This window comes from Lucilia sericata, unplaced genomic scaffold (assembly GCF_015586225.1).
Source record: "Lucilia sericata isolate MDLA Ls3-8-SP2 unplaced genomic scaffold, ASM1558622v1 Contig000189F_arrow, whole genome shotgun sequence".
NCBI classification, from domain to species: Eukaryota; Metazoa; Arthropoda; class Insecta; order Diptera; family Calliphoridae; genus Lucilia; species Lucilia sericata.
The window spans coordinates 513,277-538,527 of NW_023994217.1; the positions used below are offsets into that span (position 1 = coordinate 513,277).

At 31.3% G+C, this 25,251-nt stretch overlaps 1 protein-coding gene across 1 annotated transcript in view; it reads left to right on the forward strand.

Annotated features, from left to right (window-relative positions):
- Positions 1-23,983, forward strand: part of LOC119601780 (glutamate receptor ionotropic, kainate 1-like) — a 405,267-nt gene extending 381,284 nt beyond the window's left edge. The window contains exons 4-5 of the mRNA XM_037952922.1: positions 19,595-19,759; positions 23,591-23,983. Coding sequence (XP_037808850.1) covers positions 19,595-19,759; positions 23,591-23,983 — 558 coding nt within the window. The remainder of the gene's footprint in view (positions 1-19,594; positions 19,760-23,590) is intronic.
- Positions 23,984-25,251: the final 1,268 nt, after the last annotated feature.

Below are 25,251 nucleotides of genomic sequence, written 5' to 3' on the forward strand. Positions count from 1 at the left end.
CTGGGTGTTACACCACTGATGGTGGTGGAGGGTTCGGAGTAAAGGAGAACCAATACAAGAACCCATACCATTAAAAAAAGATGGGGGTATATTGATTTTATCATTCCGTTTGTAACACATCGAAATATTCGTCATAGACCCACAAAAGTCGATCTAGCCATGTCCGTCCGTCTGTCTGTTGAAAACACGATAGAGACCGAACGGAATGAGCTAGAGGGTTGAACCAGAAATATTATCTATAGGCAAGGTTTGTTTGGTATTGAAAATGGGCCATATTGGTCCACGTTTTGGGATAGCCCCCATACAAGTGGACCGCCGAAAAACTGCCATAACGGTCATATGTGTTTTAAAAGTGTGACTATAGCCAACATCAATAAGTTTTATATGAGCCAAAAACTCCCTGCCAAATTTTATGGCATACGGTTTGATGGTGGGTATATGAGGTCTTAAATAGGAAAACCTCAAGATTTAAACAGCTCAAATCTGTTACAATTTCAAGATTTATTGAACATTACAAACGCCATTTTCTTTTATATTTTTATAGCTTCCTAAGATATGCTTTAGCGATATTTAATAATTTACATGCATGCATGTGCGTGAAAGTTATATATAATATTGTTCTACACAAATTGATAATGCAACTAGTTAAATACGGTTAAAGTGATTTTCGGGGCAGGACCTTGTATGGGAGATATGACCAATTATAGACCGATCGTAAAAAATTCTTTAAGTAACATTTCTGTACATAAAAGCTCTATTTCAGTCAATTTTTGTATATATATCGTAATTTAGTAATAAGTAATCTGTGTTTAAGTGATTTTCGGAAGGGAACCTTGTATGGGACCGATCGCACCCATATTTTGAACCGATCGTGCAAAAATCTTGAAATATAATACTTGTGCCAAATTTTGTATCAATAGCTTTATTTGGTAAAGAGTAATGTATGTTTAAGAGATTTTCGTAAGAGGACTTTGTATGGGAGCTATGACCAATTATGGTCCGATAGTAAAAAAATTCTACAGTAACATTAATGTATATAACGACAAAACTTTGGCTAAATTCTGTATCTATATTATTATTTGGTAACGAATATTGTGTACTTAAGTGATTTTCTGGAGGAGACCTTGTATGGGAGCCATGACCAAATATGGACCGTTCGTGAAAAAATTGTATAGTGTCATTTATGTATATAAGAGCAATATTTGTGCTAAATGTATGGATATCAATATTTGGCAATGAGTTATGTGTAAGAGTGTTATATTCGGCTATGCCGAATTTCAAATACCCACCATCAAACCGTATGTCATAAAAGGAATGCTCCCCTAACATCATGATCACTCATTAATTTAACTGATCATTTTTCATAAAATTTTTTAGACCGATTTTAGTTCATATAAACATGTTTACATCGAATAGCATCGCTGTAATCGCATTTTACCGAACTTTCCGCTTGAAATTCGGTAGGAAGATTTAAGTTTCCATAAACGTTTCTTATATCAAATTTCATAAATGTTCACGAATTTTTAAGCCAGAAATGAAAATGGACCGTTTAAATGATTTTCGGTTGGGGACCTTGTATGGAAGCTATGACTAATTATGGACCGATCGGAAAAAAATTACGGTTATCACGGTAATATTTTTGTATATAAGAGCAATACTTGTACCAAATTGTATATGGATATCTTAATTTAGTAATGAGTTAGTTGCGTTAAAGTGATTTTCTGGAGGGGACCTTGTATGGGAGACAGGACAAATTATGGACCGATAGGAAAAAATTTTCACAGTAACATTTCTGTATATAAGAGCAATACTTGCACCAAATTTTGTGTCGATATTTCAATTTAGAAATGAGTTATGTGCTTTTAAGTGATTTTCGGGAAGGGACCTTGTATGGGAGCTATGACCAAATTTCTGTATACAAAGGTGATATGTGTGTTTTCAAACGGAAGTTATTAACAAAAAACTTAATTTCCGGGAATATGTACATTTGTATGGGAGGTATATGAAATTGTGGACCGATTCCGCCAATTTTCAGCATTAATAAAGCACTTGTATAGACACAAATGTGTGATGATTTTCATGGAATTATATTGCACAATTTTTGTGAAAATTACATTAGAATATGTAAAAATTGCTTAATTTTTCGGAGTTTTTTCAAATTTTGATTTTTCCGATGTAAATCGATTTTGCTCATTTTCAATACCAAACTGCCTAGGACAATAATAGATATTTTGGGTGAATTTCGTTAATTTCTGTTGATTCGTGTTAGCGTGAGAATGTTTTATACAGACAGACGGACGGACATAGCTTGATCGACTCAGAATTTCATAAGGTCATTGTTGGGTCTCAGATGAATATTTCTGGGTGTTACATACGGAATGACAAAGTTATATATACCCTCTATCACCACTGATGGTGGTGGAGGGTATGAAAAGGGGACTTTCTGGTACTTTCTCGTTCTTCAACTGGTACTTTTTGAATTTTCTATAATATTGAACCTAGAAACATATAACTAGGCATTTACAGCCCGGAGTAAATAAGAACCTATAAAAAAGGTCCGCTTGGTACTTTTTCGTTCTTCAGCTGGTATTTGTTGAGTTTTCCCAGTAAAATATTTTCAAATTTTGGTAATGAGTATTGTAGGTAATGTAGTTATTTATTTTAAAAAAGGATCGAGTGTTACAGTGTTAAGTAAAAAGTATAAAGTTGCAAAATCAACGATATGTTCAATAAAAAAAAAAAGACAATGTTTTGAAATTTGTGAACAATACGTTTATGGACCAGGAAAACGCAAAACATTACGATCTTCAGAGCTTCCAAAAATGGAAAAATCGCTCTATAAGTGGTTTATTTGCATACGGAATAAAAAAAAAGAGATACGGAATTCGGCTCCTTCAGATAAGCTGTAAAAAACTTTCTGCGCAATCTCAGTTCATAAATCCTTTTAAAATTAAATTGAAAGCAAAGATAGAAGATTTGGGTTTATCCAATGATCAGTTGTATAATGCCGATGAGTCTGGTCTATATTGGAAACTTCTCCCACAAAAGACATATGTAACTTCATTGGTGAAAAGCGCTCCAGGTGCAAAAATGGAAAAAGAATTACATTTTTATGCTGTGCAAATGCGTCAGGATCTCATAAAAAAAACTTTTAGTAATAGGAAAATCGAAAAATCCTCGCAGTTTTAAAAATTGTATCTGTCCCGTAAACTACAGAAATTCAAAGTCTGCTTGGATGACTTCTTCCATTTTTAAAGAATGGTTTCACAACTGTTTTGTGCAAGAGGTAAGTAAACATGTAAAAATAGTTCAATTGGGATTCTTACTGCTTTATTTTCCATTAAGGTGACAGATTTTTTAAAGAAGAAACGATTAAAAGTAAAAGCTTTACTCCTAATAGATAATGCCCCATCCCATCCACCAGAATCCGACCTTAAATCCGAGGATGGTTCCATGGAAGCTATGTTCATGCCTCCAAATGTAACTTCTCTGATCCAGCCAATGGATCAAAATGCAATTAGAATCACCAAACTTCATTATAAGAACAGTCATCTGGCAACAATTATTGCAAAAGAGGGGGATTTGCTTGAATCGATGAAAAAAATCACACTTAAAAAAGGATTTTATATTCTAGAGGCATCCTGGAACCGAGTTGGTAAAGAAACTTTATCTAACTGTTGGAAAAATATTTTGAATATGGTAAATTATGAAGACGATCCTGAAATTAATGTTCCTTTGAGCGTTTTAAAAGAAAAGTGGCAATCAGAGGTTAGATCTTTAGAAAATACTGTTGCAGATCTTCTACAGACATTGTGCCCTAGGAAGTATTTACTGCTGTAAACATTAGAGATTGGATCAATAATCCTTGTGAGGACGTCACGCCATTTGATGAAAATGATTTAATTGAAGAGTCCGACGATGATGACGACTATTTTATTGAATCGCCTGAAAACAACATTAAAGCCAAAGAAGCTGTCGAAATTTTTAACAAAGCTGTCCAATGGGCTGAATTTCAAATGGTAGAACAAACTGACATTAAAGTATTGAAAAAAATCAGGAAATTGGCGGTAAATAAACTGGTCGAACAAAAGAAAAAACAGAAAATAATAACCGATTATTTCCATATTTAATTATATATGTAAATATGTACCTATATTTTTTCATTGTAAATTTTATTTATTTTTTTGTCGTAATATTTTGTTTGTTTTTTATGTACATACTACGTATGTACTCTTTATAAAATGGATTTTTAAAAACCTTTTATGTTCCAAATAAATTACAAAAAGTTTTTTTAGTAATCTTTGCATTTTCATTCCTTGCAGAAATGATTTTTAGAAAGAATAAATTATAATAATATATAGAAAAAAATCACAATCGAAAATGTTAACAAATTCGAAAATATGAACTACCCCGACATTAATTAGTTCACATTACCGAGAGTTCACTGTATTTAATTTTTTTGGATAGGATTTGTAGCCAAATGTAAAGAGCGTATGTCTTATAAGGAATTAGTTCATGATTTTAAACCTAGTCGATATTAGATGATTTTTGAAGAAATATTTATGTGTACCTTTGTGTAAAAACTATTTCAAATAGCACGATAAAACATCTTATTAATGGACCATTTGGTAATAGAATAGACTAATAAACACAGAAAATAACTTTAAAGCCGGTTTTAAATCCGGAAAAGTCGGGTAAGCTCATTTGTAACCAGTTATTTTTTGGTCATCGTCAAACAAAAATAAGTAGTTATTCACCCAAAAAGAAAGTACTTACACTTTGCTCCAATATTACTTGCCTACATACCGGGTAAGTAAAGATTTTTCTGGGATTGAACATAGAAACTCAAAACTAAGCATTCAGGGACTTATGTAATTGAAAATATGAAATGGAGTATTTTCTTGTTCTTTTCGATCTTTCGTTATTGAATTTTCTATAATATTAAACTTAACAAGTAAGAGTGTTATATTCGGCTATGCCGAATCTTATATACCCACCATCAAACCTCGTTTGATTCGAATGAAACTTACTTATGTCGAATTTCATCTATATACTCGTATTTTTTAGGCCAGTTATAAGCGTTAAAGTAATTTTCTGAAGGGGACCTTATATAGTGGGGTAGGGTTAATTATGGGTCGATCCTCATAAAATTTGGTAGACAGAATTTGGTTCGTATTAAATTTATTTGTGTCGAATTTCATCGCTACACTCGTATTAATGAGCGTTGCAGTCACTTTCTGAAGGGGACCTTATATGGGGGGTAGGGTCAATCATGGACCGATCCTCATAAAATTTTGCATAGTGATTTTTGATCATAAGAAACTTACTTATGTCGAATTTCATCGCTATATTCGTATTTTTAAACAAGTTATGGCTGTTAAAGCTTCTTTTCGAGGGGCCACTTGTATGGGGGCTATCCGAAAACGTGGACCGATATTGCCCATTTTCAATACCAAACAAACCTTACCTATAAGAAATATTTATGTGAAATTTCAACCCTCTAGCTCTTTCCATTGGGACTCTATCGTGCTTTCAACAGACGGACAGACATGGCTAGATCGTCTTAGAATTTAATGAAGACCCAGAATATATATACTTTTGTGGGTCTATGACCAATATTTCGATGTGTTACAAACGGAATAACAAAATAAATGTACCCCCCATCTTTTTTGAGGGTGGGTATCAAAAAAAAAAAAAATATTTTATTTCAATTCTTAAACCGTGAGCCTCAATTATGAACCGATACTCATAAAATTTTGTACATTCAGGGCTATACTCGTATTTTAAATAAGGAACACTCGTAGTTTATTGGCCAAAACTCTTTCCTGAAGGGAACCTTTTGTGTATTACCGACACATTCCGCATGAAATTCGGAGCGAATTTCATAACCGTATTTCATAACTCATATTTTTAAGCCAGTAATGATCGTTTAAGTAATTTTCTGAAGGGTAGGGTAAATTATATACCGATCCTCCCTAAATTTGGTGGAGAGATTAAACTTATGTGCGTCAATTTTCGTCACATTCATATTTTTAAGCCAGTAATGAGCATTGTAGTTATTTGCAGAGGGGGACCTTATATGGGGGAAGGGCCATTTATGGGCCGATCCAAAAAAATTGGTACAGAGGTTTTGGCTCGTAAGAAACTTACGTGTGTAGCATTTCATCGCTTTACTCGTATTTTTAAGCTATTTCCTGAAGTGGACCCAATAGGGGGAGTAGGGCCAATTATGGACCTATTCACATAAAAGTTATTAAAAAGATTTTGACTCGCGAGGAACTTAATTGTGTAAAATTTTATTGCTGTATTCGTAAGAAAGGGACCTTATATGGGGGGTAGGGTCATTTATGGGCCGATCCTCAAAAAATTTGATAGAAAGATTTTGGCTCATATGAAACTTCTTTATGTCGAATTTCATTGCTATACTTATACTTCTAAAGCAGTATGGGGGCAATCCGAAAAAGTGGACCGATATTGCCCATTTTCAATACCAAACAAACCTTAACAATAGAGAATATTTATGCAAAATTTCAATCGTCTATCTATCGTGATTTCAACAGACAGACGGACGGACATGGCTAGATCGTCTTAGAATTTAATAAGGAGCCGAAATATATATACTTTTACGGGTCTATGACCAATATGTCGATGTGTTACAAACGGAATGACAAAATCTATATACCCCCATCTTTTTTGATGGTGGGTATAAAAACATGAAATTAAATAAAAAATTTCTTTTGTAATGTTCTCGTACTTTAACTACTACTTTTTGAGATTCCTAAATATTGAATATATAAACATAAATGGTGCTTTTCGTTCTTTCGTCACAGGGTATACAGAGGCGTCACAAGCAAAAAACAATTTCCCTCTCTTTCGCACAAAACGATTTCAATAATCTGTATACTTTGTGCTTTCGTTATTGAATTTTCTATAATTATTTATTTATTTTATTATTATATAATACAATAAATGACATTATATAACATGGAAATACGAGTAAGAGCAATTAGGCCTTCAACTCTGCGGTTAGTATAAATAAAGTTAAATAGAATTACAATTGTGCATTTTACATGAAATGTGTATAATTTAGTAATATTTTGATCAGATGGTAATGTAAGTAATTGGCTAGGTGTTGTTGATCTAAAGGTTGAGATTCTCTCATGTGTGAATAGCTGACAGCAATCCAGAATGTGTTCTACCGTATAGGGTGTGTTACATGAGTTGCATATGGGTTTAACATCTTTTGACAATAAATATTGATGAGTAGTTAAGGTATGGCCAAGTCTTAGTCTTGAATATAATTTTGCTGCGCAACGAGGGGTGCTTGAGGGGTAGAGTATACTTTCCCCATCGGGATTAATTAATTTATATCGATGATTATAGGCATTCCAGTCGTTAATTTTGTTGGATCAGGTGTCTTTGTACTAGTAATTTTATATCTTTATTTTCTAGGGTGTGAAAAATAAGTAATGTTAAACTTAAAAACATGAAATTAAATAAAATATGTCTTTTGGAATGTTCTAGTACTTTTTGAGATTCCTAAATATTGAATATCTATACCCTGCCAGCAATTTTGTAGTCGACTACGAGAAAAATTCACTTCTAGTTTACTTTTACAGACTGACTATAAGCTAACTACAATGTAATGCAGAGCTGTCCCGAAATTGTGTATTTGGCAACTTAAAGAACCGACTTTTAAATACTAACTACAAGCTAACTATAATGTAATGCAGAAGTGCCTCAAAATTATCTGGAGAGAATTAATTGTATTTCAACATGTTTTCTCTTGTTTCTCTATTATTATGATTTTATTTGTTAACTTTAGTAGATTGACTATAAACGAACAACAATGTAATGCAGAAATGTTCCAAAATTTGGTATTTATTAACGTAAACAACCGACTTTTAAAGACTAGGTACAAGCTAACTATCAGAGTCAGTAAAAGGTTAAATATTTCAAAACTCGGTCCCTAAATTCTAAATTCTGCTGATTAATACTGTAAATATAATACATTAACAGTTAACATTACACATAACATTTTAAAATTTATTTTAGATTTGGATCAATGGAAATCATGGAAATAATGAACAAATCATTCATAATTTTATGGATACCGGTGTTATTATTAGTTCCCCTGCAGAAAACTGATGTCTATTAATTTTAACGAACTAATATCATAACTTGTATTAAAGCGAAATGTAATTTAGATAACTAGTAGTTAAATTAATTAATAAATACAGTAGGGAATACAAAAGAAAACTATTACTTGACTTTTCTGCAACTAACTTTAAGTTAGTTAATAAAGAGTTACCTTTAAGCAAATTTTTTAGTAACTAACTTTAAGCTAGTTGAAAAGTCGTGCAGAGTCGGACAATTGACTACTGCGTAGGACATCGCCATGTTAAAATAGTCAGTTGGCTCCATTAAAAATAATACAAGAATCAACCATAACTAGTTGATGAAAAAGTCAGCTTTTAATACATTTAAAGTTAGTTGAGTTGCTGGCAGGGTATATATAAAAATGAATGTGTGTTTGTTTGTATGTTTATATATTTGTATGCTTGAACGTTATAGACTACTTAACGGCTGAACTGATTTTCTTGATTTTCTGATTTTTATTTTGAAATTCCAAGTAGGCGAGGAGCCACACCCATGTTAAGAAAATATTAAATCTGTATATTTGAGATCATATAACAATTAGAGTCCTCAAATTTTGTCGGAGCAACTTTAGTGTCAATATGGTTATTTAGGACAAAAAGTAGGCGGAATAGCATTAGGGGCGTGGCACCTCCCATATTAATTAAATACAAAAATTCGTTTATCTTGGAAACTATTACAGTTACAATCTTCAAATTGCACGAATAACTTTAACATCCATTTAAACATTTTGGGTAATAAATTGGCGGACTACCCATGAGGGGAGCGGCACCTCCCATATTAATTAAATACAAAAATTCGTTTATCTAGAAAACTAATGAAACTAAATTCTTCAAATTTTGCACGAAGAACTTAAATATTCATCTGAACATTTTGGAGGAAAAAAAGCGGACTTTCATCTGGGGGGACTTAAAGCCCCCATATGAATTAAATAGAAAAATTAGTTTATATGGGAAACTAATGAAACTAAATTCTTCAAATTTTGCACAAAGAACTTAAATATTCATCTGAACATTTTGGAGGAAAAAAAGCGGACTTTCATCTGGGGGGACTTAAAGCCCCCATATGAATTAAATAGAAAAATTCGTATATCTGAGAAATTATTAGAGCTAGAATTTTCAAATTTTACTTGGAGAATCTTGACATTCATCTGAACATTTAGAGTATAACGGGCAGACTTTCAATGGGGAACTTGACACCTCCCATATGAATTAAATATAAAATTTCGTTTATCTGGGAAACTAATAGAACTTGATTCTTAAAATTTTGCACAAATTACTTTAATATTCACTGAACATTTTGGAGGAAAAAGTGCGGACTTTTATCTGGGGAGCTTGAAGCCACAGGGTATACAGAGGCGTCTCGAGCAATAAACTATTTCCCTCCTTTTCGCACAAAACCATTTCAATGATTTTTTTACCTGTATTTTAAATACCTCTTCTCACAAAACAATTTCAAAATAACAAAAAAAGCTGATTTTAGACTTTTTCAAATGCCAAAAGTGACACCTCTGTATACTTTGTGCTTGAAGCCCCCATATGAATCAAATAGAAAAATTCTTATATCGTATATCTTCAAATTTTACATGAAGAACTTTGACATTCATGAAAACATTTAGAGCATAACGGGCGGACTTTCAATGGGTGGCTTGGCACAACATATATAATTAAATACAAAATTTCGTGTATCTTGGAAACATTATATAATTCAAATTTTTAATAGATAGAAATTGGTGATAGATAGAAACTGGCGAACTTGCAATAATTTGCTTGAGATCTCTCATATGTAACATATTATAAATCTGGAAAACTATTGTAGTAAGAATCTTCAAAATCGTTAAGAGGTTTTTTTATTTATACATATTGCTTTTAGGGTAGCAAAGCACACTAGGTATAGCTATTATAAACATAAAATGTAACACTTAATGTCGTGATTGAACGAAAAATTATAAAAAGAGATCTTCTGGTACTTTTTCGTTCTTTTAATCATAAAAACCTTTGTATGGTTAAAAATTAAACATACCCAGCTAGAAAAGATTATGTATCCATATATCGAAATTTTTTTCATATATGATTCCATATATGTGTCCATATATGACATGATCATATATCGCCATTTTTCGGATATGAACATGTATGAATATATATGGTCCATATATGATTCATTCGTTTTTAGCTGGGTACTTACACCATTCTTATTTAATTAAAATCTATAAAAAGTGACTTTCTGTTACATTTTCGTCCTCCAGCTGAAATTTTTTGAATTTCCTATAATATTGAGACTAATCAATCATTATTAATAGAAAATCTGTGAAATATTGAACCTACGATGAGGGTAGCAAAGTACACTGGATATACCCAGGAAAAACTTACATTGAAAAGTAATGAGTTAAAAAGCTAATAAAACCTCTTCTCACTACTTCTTCATTAGCATTTTAAGTCATTGTTTCAACACGGTGATGTCATTGGAGGCAAGTACTTCTACGCTCGCTTACAAATAGGGAGTTAAAGAAGTACTTGTAATTTCTCTTATAAAACAGATGCTGAGTAAATTATTTTGTTTTTTTTTTAATAATAAAAAGAGCCAGCTAGAATACGAACCACAAACTTCTGTTTGTTAGTCAACCGTTCTGCTTAGCTATTTTATTGCGCGTCAAATAATGGTTTTCATATACAAATTTTATTTTGTTTTCTTTTTTGTAAAACACAATTCTTAACACGCAATTAAATAAAATGTGCAAACAAAATGACAAAGCCGAAAAAAATACTTCTATATCAGATTATAAGAAAGTGATTACTAGAGTGCTCCTAAGTAATGCACGATAAGTAGTAGTCATTGAAAAGTAAGTGGTTATGGAAGTACAGCCCATTACCGAGTTTTTGCTGGGTAGCTAGTATTTAATTATTGCAATTTTTTTTTTAATATAAGTGAGCATAAGTTCTCCTTGCTGTTTTAAGTAAACCGTTTTATTGTATACACTAAGAGAAAAAGCTTCACTCCAGACATGAATTTCAACACTTGATCAATGAAATTACTCATTATTTACGAGCTAACGTAGCCCTTCACTGGATTAATGGAGAATGTTTCATTAGTGTTATGCATGTTCATTTTTGACTTCATTGTGAAACTATTTCATTGATAAAATTAAATTTGATATTTGTTCCATGAATATGTTTCATAACGTAGCCCTTCACTGGATTAATGGAGAATGTTTCATTAGTGTTATGCATGTTCATTTTTGACTTCATTGTGAAACTATTTCATTGATAAAATTAAACAAGTAAGAAATTATAGTCGGGCGAGGCCGACTATATAATACCCTACACCTTTGACAAAAATATAATGTGATTTAGTTGCCATAATAAAGCATTTAAGTTGAATTGTACCTTGCATTAGATTTACATACTTAAGCCGTTTATTGTTGAATAAAATTGTGGACATTTAAGTGAAATTTTGATGGGGGCTTTTCATAGGGGCTAGGGTCATATGAGAACCTATTATTATGGAATTCGTGGGGGTCATCAAGTCTTGTATACAACTTGGTTATTGCAGCTTTTTGTCGAGATATGAGTATATTAAACATAATTATGAACTTAAAAGCCCTATTCGGCGGGTTCAGTTGTATGGGGGCTAGGTGAAATAATGGACCGATGTAAACCATTTTCAACAGACTTCATCTACGGTACCAAAATATCAAATTTCATTGAATTATCTCCAAAATTGCGACCTGCAGTTTGATTACAACTTTTAAAAGCCCTATTCGGGGGTTCAGTTGTATGGGGGCTAGGTGAAATAATGGACCGATGGTAACCATTTTCAATAGGCTTCGTCTACGGTACCATAAAAGATCATGTGCAAAATTTCATTGAATTATCTCCAAAATTGTGACCTGTAGTTTGATTACAACTTTTAAAAGCCCTATTCGGGGGTTTCAGTTGTATGGGGGCTAGGTGAAATAATGGACCGATGGTAACCATTTTCAATAGGCTTCGTCTACGGTACCATAAAAGATCATGTGCCAAATTTCATTGAATTATCTCCAAAATTGCGACCTGTAGTTTGATTACAAGTTTTAAAAGCCCTATTCGGGGGTTCAGTTGTATGGGGGCTAGGTGAAATAATGGACCGATGTTAACCATTTTCAATAGGCTTCGTCTACGATACCATAAAAGATCATGTGCCAAATTTTATTGAATTATCTCCAAAATTGCGACCTGTAGTTTGATTACAAATTTTAAAAGCCCTATTCGAGGGGTTCAGTTGTATGGGGGCTAGGTGAAATAATGGACCGATGTTAACCATTTTCAATAGGCTTCGTTTACGATACCATAAAAGATCATGTGCCAAATTTCATTGAATTATCTCCAAAAATTGCGACCTGTAGTTTGATTACAAGGATTACAAGCCCTTTTGGGGGGTTCAGTTGTATGGGGGCTAGGTGAAATAATGGACCGATCTTAACCATTTTCAATAGGCTTCGTCCCTGGCACAATAGAAGATCATGTACCAAATTTCATTGAATTATCTTCAAAATTGCGACCTGTAGTTTGATTACAAGGTTTACATGGACGGACGGACAGACGGACGGACAGACGGACGGACATAGCTAAATCGACTCAGAAAATGATTCTGAGCCGATTGGTATACTTTAAGGTGGGTATAGGACCAATATTATTGTGCGTTACAAACATCAGCACAAACCCAATATACCCTCCCCACTAAAGTGGTGTAGGGTATAATAAATTTGATATTTGTTCCATGAATATGTTTCATAAGCACCATGAAGCATTTTCATTTCAATAGTGAAACTATTTCATTGACAAAATTAAATTATATTTTAATTTAATGAATATATTTCATAAACGTCATGAAGTAATTTCGTTGCAAAAATTATCTTATTCCATTAAAATCATGTAATTATTCCATTAAAATCATGAACTTACTAATAATTTTCTCACATTTTATGAAACTATATCATAATATTATGATATATATTCCATTGTTTTTATGAAATTGTTTCCTATCCAAAACTATTAAATAACAACGTATATATTTTTTTTAATTTTAATAATATATTTTGATTTTATTTTACGCATTTCTATACATAAAAAAATTTAATTTAATAATAAAATAGACTATTACATACATACTTACAAATAAATAAATAGAAAATATTATTAAAATATTCCAGGAAATAATTGAATTGCTTGTAGTTTGATTACAAGTTTTAAAAGCCCTATTCGGGGGTTCAGTTGTATGGGGGCTAGGTGAAAAAATGGACCGATGTTAACCATTTTCAATAGGCTTCGTCTACGATACCATAAAAGATCATGTGCCAAATTTTATTGAATTATCTCCAAAATTGCGACCTGTAGTTTGATTACAAATTTTAAAAGCCCTATTCGAGGGGTTCAGTTGTATGGGGGCTAGGTGAAATAATGGACCGATGTTAACCATTTTCAATAGGCTTCGTTTACGATACCATAAAAGATCATGTGCCAAATTTCATTGAATTATCTCCAAAAATTGCGACCTGTAGTTTGATTACAAGGATTACAAGCCCTTTTGGGGGGTTCAGTTGTATGGGGGCTAGGTGAAATAATGGACCGATCTTAACCATTTTCAATAGGCTTCGTCCCTGGCACAATAGAAGATCATGTACCAAATTTCATTGAATTATCTTCAAAATTGCGACCTGTAGTTTGATTACAAGGTTTACATGGACGGACGGACAGACGGACGGACATAGCTAAATCGACTCAGAAAATGATTCTGAGCCGATTGGTATACTTTAAGGTGGGTATAGGACCAATATTATTGTGCGTTACAAACATCAGCACAAACCCAATATACCCTCCCCACTAAAGTGGTGTAGGGTATAATAAATTTGATATTTGTTCCATGAATATGTTTCATAAGCACCATGAAGCATTTTCATTTCAATAGTGAAACTATTTCATTGACAAAATTAAATTATATTTTAATTTAATGAATATATTTCATAAACGTCATGAAGTAATTTCGTTGCAAAAATTATCTTATTCCATTAAAATCATGTAATTATTCCATTAAAATCATGAACTTACTAATAATTTTCTCACATTTTATGAAACTATATCATAATATTATGATATATATTCCATTGTTTTTATGAAATTGTTTCCTATCCAAAACTATTAAATAACAACGTATATATTTTTTTTAATTTTAATAATATATTTTGATTTTATTTTACGCATTTCTATACATAAAAAAATTTAATTTAATAATAAAATAGACTATTACATACATACTTACAAATAAATAAATAGAAAATATTATTAAAATATTCCAGGAAATAATTGAATTGCTGGGGATCACATTCTGTGATCGTTGTTTAGTATCGTTGTATGATTTTAAAATCCAAATCAATCTGTAAATAAATAAATAAGTAATTAAATTAAATAATAAATGCGTAAATAAGTAAATCAGTATACAACATTAATAAAGTTATAAAAATATTTTAAATATATATGTAATATTTAAGAATATATGTATATTAGACCGACTCACTCTGTATGGAAAGCAAAAACATGTTTTTGTTATTCCTCTCAAAATTTACCTTGCTTTGTTTTATGACGATTCCCAAAATATTTTAAGTCTAGCAATGACCGTTCCTGACCTGGACCAAATAAAAAAATGTATTTTGGAATTATTTTTTTGAAATTTTTGTTTTGAAACAAAATATCTAATATGGGGTATCGTTTGAAAGGGGTTTTAAAGCCGCGTCCAATAATGTATTAATCATAAATAACCGTCTGCTCATAATTGTCATATTCCAAAATATTTAAAATTGTTAGGTTTTTCACAAATAAATAAAATATGCACAATTTTTCAAATTTTGCGCACCACTAGACTTAGCTTCAAAAAAACCTTTCAAATGATACCACATATTGTATATTTTGTTTAAGAAATACTGTAAAATTAAAAAAAAACAAGTAAGAAATTATAGTCGGGCGAGGCCGACTATATAATACCCTACACCTTTGACAAAAATATAATGTGATTTAGTTGCCATAATAAAGCATTTAAGTTGAATTGTACCTTGCATTAGATTTACATACTTAAGCCGTTTATTGTTGAATAAAATTGTGGACATTTAAGTGAAATTTTGATGGGGGCTTTTCATAGGGGCTAGGGTCATATGAGAACCTATTATTATGGAATTCGTGGGGGTCATCAAGTCTTGTATACAACTTGGTTATTGCAGCTTTTTGTCGAGATATGAGTATATTAAACATAATTATGAACTTAAAAGCCCTATTCGGCGGGTTCAGTTGTATGGGGGCTAGGTGAAATAATGGACCGATGGTAACCATTTTCAATAGGCTTCATCTACGGTACCATAAAAGATCATGTGCAAAATTTCATTGAATTATCTCCAAAATTGTGACCTGTAGTTTGATTACAACTTTTAAAAGCCCTATTCGGGGGTTTCAGTTGTATGGGGGCTAGGTGAAATAATGGACCGATGGTAACCATTTTCAATAGGCTTCGTCTACGGTACCATAAAAGATCATGTGCCAAATTTCATTGAATTATCTCCAAAATTGCGACCTGTAGTTTGATTACAAGTTTTAAAAGCCCTATTCGGGGGTTCAGTTGTATGGGGGCTAGGTGAAATAATGGACCGATGTTAACCATTTTCAATAGGCTTCGTCTACGATACCATAAAAGATCATGTGCCAAATTTTATTGAATTATCTCCAAAATTGCGACCTGTAGTTTGATTAAAAATTTTAAAAGCCCTATTCGAGGGGTTCAGTTGTATGGGGGCTAGGTGAAATAATGGACCGATGTTAACCATTTTCAATAGGCTTCGTTTACGATACCATAAAAGATCATGTGCCAAATTTCATTGAATTATCTCCAAAAATTGCGACCTGTAGTTTGATTACAAGGATTACAAGCCCTTTTGGGGGTTCAGTTGTATGGGGGCTAGGTGAAATAATGGACCGATCTTAACCATTTTCAATAGGCTTCGTCCCTGGCACAATAGAAGATCATGTACCAAATTTCATTGAATTATCTTCAAAATTGCGACCTGTAGTTTGATTACAAGGTTTACATGGACGGACGGACAGACGGACGGACAGACGGACGGACATAGCTAAATCGACTCAGAAAATGATTCTGAGCCGATTGGTATACTTTAAGGTGGGTATAGGACCAATATTATTGTGCGTTACAAACATCAGCACAAACCCAATATACCCTCCCCACTAAAGTGGTGTAGGGTATAATAACAAAAACGAGGCTTTTTTGTAAACGGTCCTGCTCACGAACGCTCATCAATAGACAAGAAAAATTTTGGGAACCATTATAAAACATAACAAAGATTATTTGAGGCTGGGTAAAATATTGAATTTAATTTTTTTTTATTTTCTTGAAAACTGTCCAGCTCACGAATGGACAACACTTAACCGAAAATATTTTGCGTAACATCAGATTACATAACAGCGAATATTTTGAGGGGGTAACTCAAGCACCATTTTTGTGACTCGGTCTAATGTATATATAATTAAGTTCTCATATAAGTATGTAAGTATATTTTTGGACTGTAGATACTTACCAATTGTGAATCAATCGATCATCTGTACTGTGGCCATTGTGTAGCAGCTTCCTTAATATTTTTGCATTCAGAATGTATTTGATTTATATGAAATTTTACACAAGCAGACTATGTTGCCTTAAAGTTTTCGACACAAAGGTTATCGTATTTTAAACTTTGTAAAGAAATTCCAGCGTTGTCTTCAGGAGCTGTAGGGAAAAATAGACATACATATATTATAAGTTATCAGTTTGTAACTTAAGTAGTATTACCGAATTTTTGGGTGGCATACAGAACTTTACTAGAAGATGGTTGATCAGTTTGGAACACTTTCAATTTGCCTTTATTATAATGATACGCCTTTGGAAAACAATATTCAAATATTATATTCACTATAATTTCACAATTGCAGATTTTTTAATTATTAAATTTTATTTCATTATAAATACACAACGTTTATTAATATGTATACAAATTGTTTTTTTTTTTTTTTATTTTTAAAATATGGATATATTTTTTAACTAGAAACACATGCACTTTAATTCACTGAAGTTACAATACAAATAAAATTGGTGATTGATTTTTCTTGTCTCTCTTTGCACTTTAAATTTACAGTTATTTGTGGTCAGCAAAAATTAAAAAAAGTGGTATAACAACTATTAATATGTAGGTGTGCGTCTACAAAAACAAATATAGTATTTAAATTTGCATAACGAAGATTGTTTCACTGCATCTATGAAAAATTTTCATTGCATGTGTGAATAATGTTCATGCACATTTAAAACTTATAAAAAATATAAAAAATGAGAACAAGGGGTGCATAAGAATAAAGGGCAAAGAGGAAAAATTTAAAAATATAAATGAAGAAAATTCATTGTATTCTGGAATGCGGTTTTATTAATTTTTTGGATATTTAAAAAGATCACTAAATAATAATTATATTAATAAAAATATATTTAATTATACGCGTATTGAAAAGTAATTGCTATTATGTATAAACAAATTTATTTGTGATACTTATTTTTCTCAAAATTTGCATTAATTTGAACTTGGTAATTTTAATGATATCAATTTCATATGAACAGTGAATTATGAAGATTTCGAAAAAAATGTATAATGAAAGATTTCATTGCGCACAAGAAAGTGCTCATTATACAAATAAAATACTTAATTTATTCGATGAAGAACATCTGATGAATGCGATTCATTAGTTAAATGCACGAATTTTCTCTTAGTGTACTTACAATGTCTAGAAAGTAAGAAAATGTTCATGGGCTCAAAAGTATAGAATACCATTTGATTCCAAGGTTTTGTTGTCACCACATGATAAATTGATATATGTACATTTAACACTATGCGACAAAAATAAATACCTGGGAAGTGATACTATTTTTCTCAAATGTGGATCCGAGTAGAATAAGAATATGTTTTTGAAATTTGCCAAACACCTCCAAAATCTTAAGTTACGGATAAAAATCCGGTTTTTCGTACTTTTAAGCACATATGAGTCAGTAACTTAGTTGAATCTGAACCGATTTTAAGTTTCTCCACAATTTAGAAAGCAGAAGCTGAGGCCTTTATAATGACATATATAACGTTTAAGTAACTTGGAGAGATATGTGTCAGTTTCACCAGCAAACATATTTCTTATTTTAGTTTTGCACCGTCGCCAAGTTTGGAGATGTTTTATGAAAGTATTTTATATGGGAACCGTAACATTTATTAACTGATTGGAAACCCATGTTTATTCATGAGTAAAACACAACTTTGTTTTTAAAAATCCGTAAGCAATTGACGGCGTTATTGGTCTTTTTCTTAATACAAAATTGTTCAAAAACTGATTTCTGAAGGATGCTTTATATAGTGGATAGGGTTAAATATGGGCCGATCGTCGAAAAATTTGGTGGAAGGATTTTTGTTTATATAAAAGTTATTTATTCTGAATTTCATCGTGATATTAATATTAAGAGGAGAATTATGGAATTCAAGTCATTTTCTGAAGGAGGGTTTGTATGGGGAGTAGGGTCATGTAAGACCGTATTGTCTAAAGAATCTGCAGTATCACTAATGATTACAGCAAACTCATTTTACCGATTTTTGTATTGATCGGACTTTATTTGAACCCAATCTCCATGCAAATCCTCCTTAAACAAACGACTTTAATTCCATAATTCTCTTAATTACGTCAATATCACTATAAAATTCAGCATATATAACTTTTATATAAATCTAAATCCTTCCACCAAATTGTATGAGGATCGGCCCATATTTAGCCCTATCCCCCATATAAAGTATCTTTCGGAAAATCAGTTTTGGATAAATTTTGTATTAAGAAAAAGATCAATAACGTCGTCAATTGCTAACGGATTTTTAAATTCGTTTATTTTGTCTCACTGTGTGATCTATTGGGATTATAAAATATTTTTTGCATACTCCATACACATTCCTTAATAGTTCAGCATAAACTCACAAATGTAGCTCTAAATAAAAAATGGAATCTTGGGTTTATCAATGAAATTTAAAAAAAATATATTTACTGCAAAAACAATAAAATATAAGTAAAACCGACAATTTTTACTTTAGTTTTTTTTAGTTTAGTTACGAAAAAAATATATGGTCATTGACGCTTTTTGGTGTAGATCTACATACATATTTTCAGGATGATGTGATTGAAACCTGTAATGGTTTAAACTTGTAAAGAATGTACTAAAAGTATAAGTGTATTAAAAAGTGTAAATAAATGTTCCAGGTAGCAGTTTACACATATCCGACCTGCACCAAAGAAACACCCTAATGTACAAATGCATTTCATAAATATAACGATTTAAAAATTATTTTTTATTGCAGGATCTGGAAACGTTTGATCTAGAAGATTTTAAATATAACGGTGTTAATATAACTGCATTTCGATTGGTTGATGTGGAAAGCAAACGGTATAATGAAATAATTGAACAAATGAAAAAGTTTCCTCATAGTGGTTTAAATATGGTTGAAGGACGTCCTTACATAGAGGTAAGCTATGTGAATGTGATGCACAAAGTTACGCCCAGCAAAAAAATAAGTAAAACATGTAGTTTAATCAGTGGTTTAAGTGACGAAGTGTTTCAAAGTAGAGAACCATTGTAAATTCTATGATTCGCAAACGATATTAATTTCATTTGTTTATACATACATACATACATACATACATACATACATACATACATACATACATACATACATACATACATACATACATACATACATACATACATACATACATACATACATACATACATACATACATACATACATACATACATACATACATACATACATACATACATACATACATACATACATACATACATACATACATACATACATACATACATACATACATACATACAGTGTTGGACAAAACTAAAGCACGAACTTTTACTTGTTAGAAAAAAGCTCAATAAAATTTAAGAAATAGGTTATTTTGTAATTAAAATGGTTAGTTTAGCTAGAATATACCTAGGAAAAACTTATATACATTGAAAAGTAATGAGTTAAAATGCTAATAAAACCTCTTTTCACTACTTCTTCATTAGCATTTTGAGTCATTATTTTAACACGGTAATGTCATTGGAGGCAAGTACTTTTAAGCTCCCTTACAAATAGGGAGTTAAAGAAGTACTTGCAATTTCTCTTACAGAACAGTTGTTGAGTAAGTTGTTTTGATTTTTAATAATAAAAAGAGCCAGCTAGAATACGAACCAGGGACTTCGGTTTGTTAGTCAAATGTTCTACTCACTGCACCACTGCTTAGCTATTTTATTGCGCGTCAAATTTAATTTTGTTTTCTTTTTTTGTAAAACAATTCTTAACACGCAAATAAATAAAATGTGCAAACAAAATGACTAAGCCGAAAATAAAGGTCTTCTATATCAGATTATAAGAAAGTTATTATGTACTAGAGTACTTCTAAGTAATGCAGACGGTAAGTAGTAGTCATTGAAAAGGAAGTGGTTATGGAAGTACAACCCATTACCGAGTTTTAGCTGGGTAGTTTAGATATTGTAAAAACAATGAAAAATAATGTGGTTTAAAATGAAAATACATTGCTTGTGATCAAGTAACATCAATTAGACTAAAATTGCAGCGACAAAACTAAAGCACATAACTATGAATATATTAAATTTTTGTGAATTTTAAGAAATTGTTACCAAAAATTACTATCGATTACGTAAAAACTTTCACTTAAAGACATTTTAAGACCAAATCAAAGTAATGTCGATCCATTTTAGAGACATTATCTCCACTTTTTAATACAGTTTTACATTGTGCAAGATATTTTCATACACAAAACGATCTGTTATTTCATTTATTTACTTTATATTTGTGGCCCCGGTAGGTTAGTGTTCTAGTTTGGTAGACCGGTGGTGGTGGGTTCGATTCCCACCTGAGGCACTGGTTAAGGAGCGCACAACAGGCCCGATAGAGGCCTAGGTGTATTTCTTCGGATTTGATGTATATACATCCTCCTTTCAAACTAATTAACTAACTACTACTTTATATTTATAAAATTTTCCGATCCCATTACGTGGAAAACGTCCCAAAACCATAATATTACCCCCTTTGTGTTTTATTTTTACTACAATATACCGATAATTTCACTACTGGCCTGGATTCTAACTTTAATTCATCAAAATCACTTTAATTTAGCTTCGATTCATCAGAAAAATGTTCATTGTATAAAATTTCGGTCGAAGTGCCCCTCTGTCAAATCAGTCCTAGCCAGTTTGAATTTTAGGCAAAATAAAAGGCGTTTTTACTTTAATATGACTTTAATCAACCTTCTGCAGTTCTTTTCTGGATATCTTTGGACATAATATTTAATAGTAATTGAATTACTATGGATCTTGTTAATGCAATAGAACCAATTTTAATATCCGAATTCAACACTGGTCCTCCCTTTTTAGGGTTTTTTTTCGTGATCCTCCACTACACCCAATAAGCCTGATGATTGAAAGTGGCTTATAATTTGACAAATTACTATGTGATAAATAATAACTTTTTTAAAAATTTGTTTCACTAATTGACATTTATTAAAATCATCAAAAATGTTTCCTTTTTATCGCAAAAAATACTTTTGATGAGCCATTTTGAACTTCAAATTGCAGGAAAGTGCACTGCGAAGGCGAATGATCAAAAAAGTCTATAAAAATTTTATAAATTGACTTTATTTTAAGTTAATTTACTCTTATAATGTCTTCAAGAGAAAGTATTTACTTATTCAATAATAGTTTTTGTTAACAGTTTCTTAAAATTCATGAAAATTTAATATATCCAAAGTTACGTGCTTTAGTTTTATCGCTGCAATTTTAGTCTTATTTAAATAATATACTTAAAAACTATGTATTTTATTTTAAACAACATTATGTTTCATTGTTTTTATAATTTCTAGACTATATTCTTCCTAAAATAATAATTTTTATTACAAAATAACCATTTTTTTAATTTTACTAAGCTTTTTTCTAACAAGTAAAAGTTCGTGCTTTAGTTTTGTCCGACACTGTATGTATTTTGGGATATATTTTAAATGCTACTAATAGGAAATATGCGAATAATATCAAATAAATATTGTATATTAGGAGATTAACCAAAATTAGGCGCTATCACTACGTGGTAGCCAGTAGTGTTGCAATAACGAAAACTTTTTTCTCGGATCTTTTTAGTGCAAAAACCTTCCGCGGTACATATAATCTACATGTTTGGGTAGTAAATTTGGAGGAGTGATAAACCGCTACCCCTTTCCTTGCTTTTTCTTTGTGTAAATGTCGTAAGTCAAACAATGACACTAGTTTATATTATTAAACAATTTTATCTTTAGTTATGAGTAAATATCGAAAACATTATAGCACTCGCTGCGGAAACATCTTTAACGCTTCAACGTAATTGTTTATACTCTATTGTTCAATTCACAATCGATGTTGTAGCGTTGTATGCGTTGTATGTCAGCAGCTGCTACAATAGTCATAACAACGTTGTTGGTATTTTCTATGCAAAAGCTCTATACAACTCCTACGACAATTTTTCATATGTTTTTCGAATGTTGTAAGAAAGTTTAGTGTTGCCAAATATTTATTTCAACATATAAACAAAAAATTCAAACGATTTTAGCATAAAAAACGATAAAGTGGTAACACTGAAATCAAAAACAAACAGCTGTTTACCAAAACAAAAGAGCTAAAATTTAATCAAAAACTGTTTATTTATTAGTCTAAAATGTGGAATAAAGAAAATAAAAGAATTGAAAATTCAAAGAAATTAATTTGGTTTATTTCTCATCTTTAATTAATTTAATATTTTTTGATTTTTTTATCTTTTGACATTATTATGTATATTTGTTTTGATTGTTTTTTTTTCATTGAGAACATAAACTTATGACTTGCTGCAAAGATCTGTTCACAATCACTGTTACTACACTTTAGTAGGTACAATATACAACTTGATTGTGAATTGAACATATGTGTAATAGATATGGATGATATAAATTTTCCAAAGATTTTATAAAAGTTTTAACCCTAATGTATGTGTGTTTAATATCATTATTATTCCTAATTGTACATACAATTCATTGACTGAATTTAAATCGCTGAATCAATTTAAGTATTAATATATTTTGTTAACTCAGAATAGTTGAAATTAGGGAAGACATTTGTAATATATTTTATAGTACTATTTAAAATGTCATGAAAATTTACTAAGAACTATTAATTTTTTTTGCTGGGATTAAATACAAGATTAAATACAGGAATATATTTGAGTTTTATTAAAAAAGAATATGTATGTATGTAACTATTTCATATTTCGCAGACCCAACCAGCTTTAATGTTTGATTCTGTTTATGCGTTTGCTACCGGTCTAATGGCACTCAATGGTGTACATGCCTTACAATTACGAAATTTGTCTTGTGCTCTTGAGGAACCTTGGAACGATGGCCTTTCTTTATATAATTACATTAACACTGCAAGTATAAAAGGCCTGACTGGAAACATAGACCTAACCGAAGGAAGACGCAATAAATTTAAAATTGATCTTTTAAAACTAAAACAAGAACGTATAATGAAAGTTGGCTTTTGGACTCCAGATGAAGGAATTAATATAACGGATCCCACGGCATTTTATGATACAAATACTGCAAATATTACACTTTTAGTAATGACAAGAGAGGTAATTGATGTAGTAATGTTTTTATATCCACCATAAAAAATGGGGGTATATTAGTTTTTTTATTCCGTTTGTAACACATCGAAATATTGGTCATAGGCCCACAAAAGTATATACACTGGCGAGCAAATGTGAGTGCATGTTTGTAATTTGTGTACTTTATTTGGAATAAAAATAAAACTAAAAAAGCAAATCCAAAAATGTTTTTTGGATTTGCTTTCTTTAGGGAAGGCCAACATTTTTAATATTTTTTACAAAGTCCGATGTTAAATAAATCACTTTTTGCACATTTTAGAATACTTTTCTATAAATTGTTCTTTATTCTATTTGAATAAAGAACAATTGAGCCATGTCCGTCCATCTGTTGAAAGCACGATAGAGTCCGAACGAAAAGAAAAAATATTCTTTATCGGTAAGGTTTGTTTTGTAAAAATGGGAATATCCACGTTTCTGCATATCCCCCGAAATACAGCTTCAACAGTCATAACTGTTTTATTATTACGAGTATTGCGATGAAATTCGACATAAATAAGTTCTATATGAGCTTAAATCTTTCTACCAACTTTTATGACGATCGATCCATAATTGACCCTTCATATAAGGTCACCTTCTGAAAATTACTTTAGCGCTTATTAATAGTATAAAAATATGAGTATAGCAATGGAATTCGACATTAGTAAGTTTCTTATGAACCAAAAAACACTTTATCAAATTTTATGGCTATCGGTCCATTCAGAAAATTACTTTATCGCTCATTACTGGCTTAAAAAAACAGTACAGCTATGAATTTTGACATAAATAAGTTTTATGTGAACACAAATCGCTTACTTACCCTAGCGTTTATAAAAGGTTCCTTTCAGGAAAGGGGTTTAATTATTTAATTGACTCTACCGACCATATACGGTCATTGTTTAAAATAGGACAAAAATATTTGTTTTTTTTAAATTATTTTTTGTTACTTTGAAATTGCTCGGTCCATAATTTGATTACGCCCTATTCCAAATATCAACCTGGTTGTTATTAGTTAGTTTGAAAGGAGGATGTATATACATCAAATCCGAAGAAATACACCTAGGCCTCTATCGGGCCTGTTGTGCGCTCCTTAACCAGTGCCTCAGGTGGGAATCGAACCCACCACCTCCGGTCTACCAGACTAGAACACTAACCACTAACCTACCGGAGGCCAGGTTGTTATTAGTGAAGCATTGCTTGTGGCATGCGGTTTGATGGTGGGTATATCGGATTAATTTTTAAATCGATTTTTTGAATAAAACATTGTTATGAAGAAAGCATAAAAAATAATAACC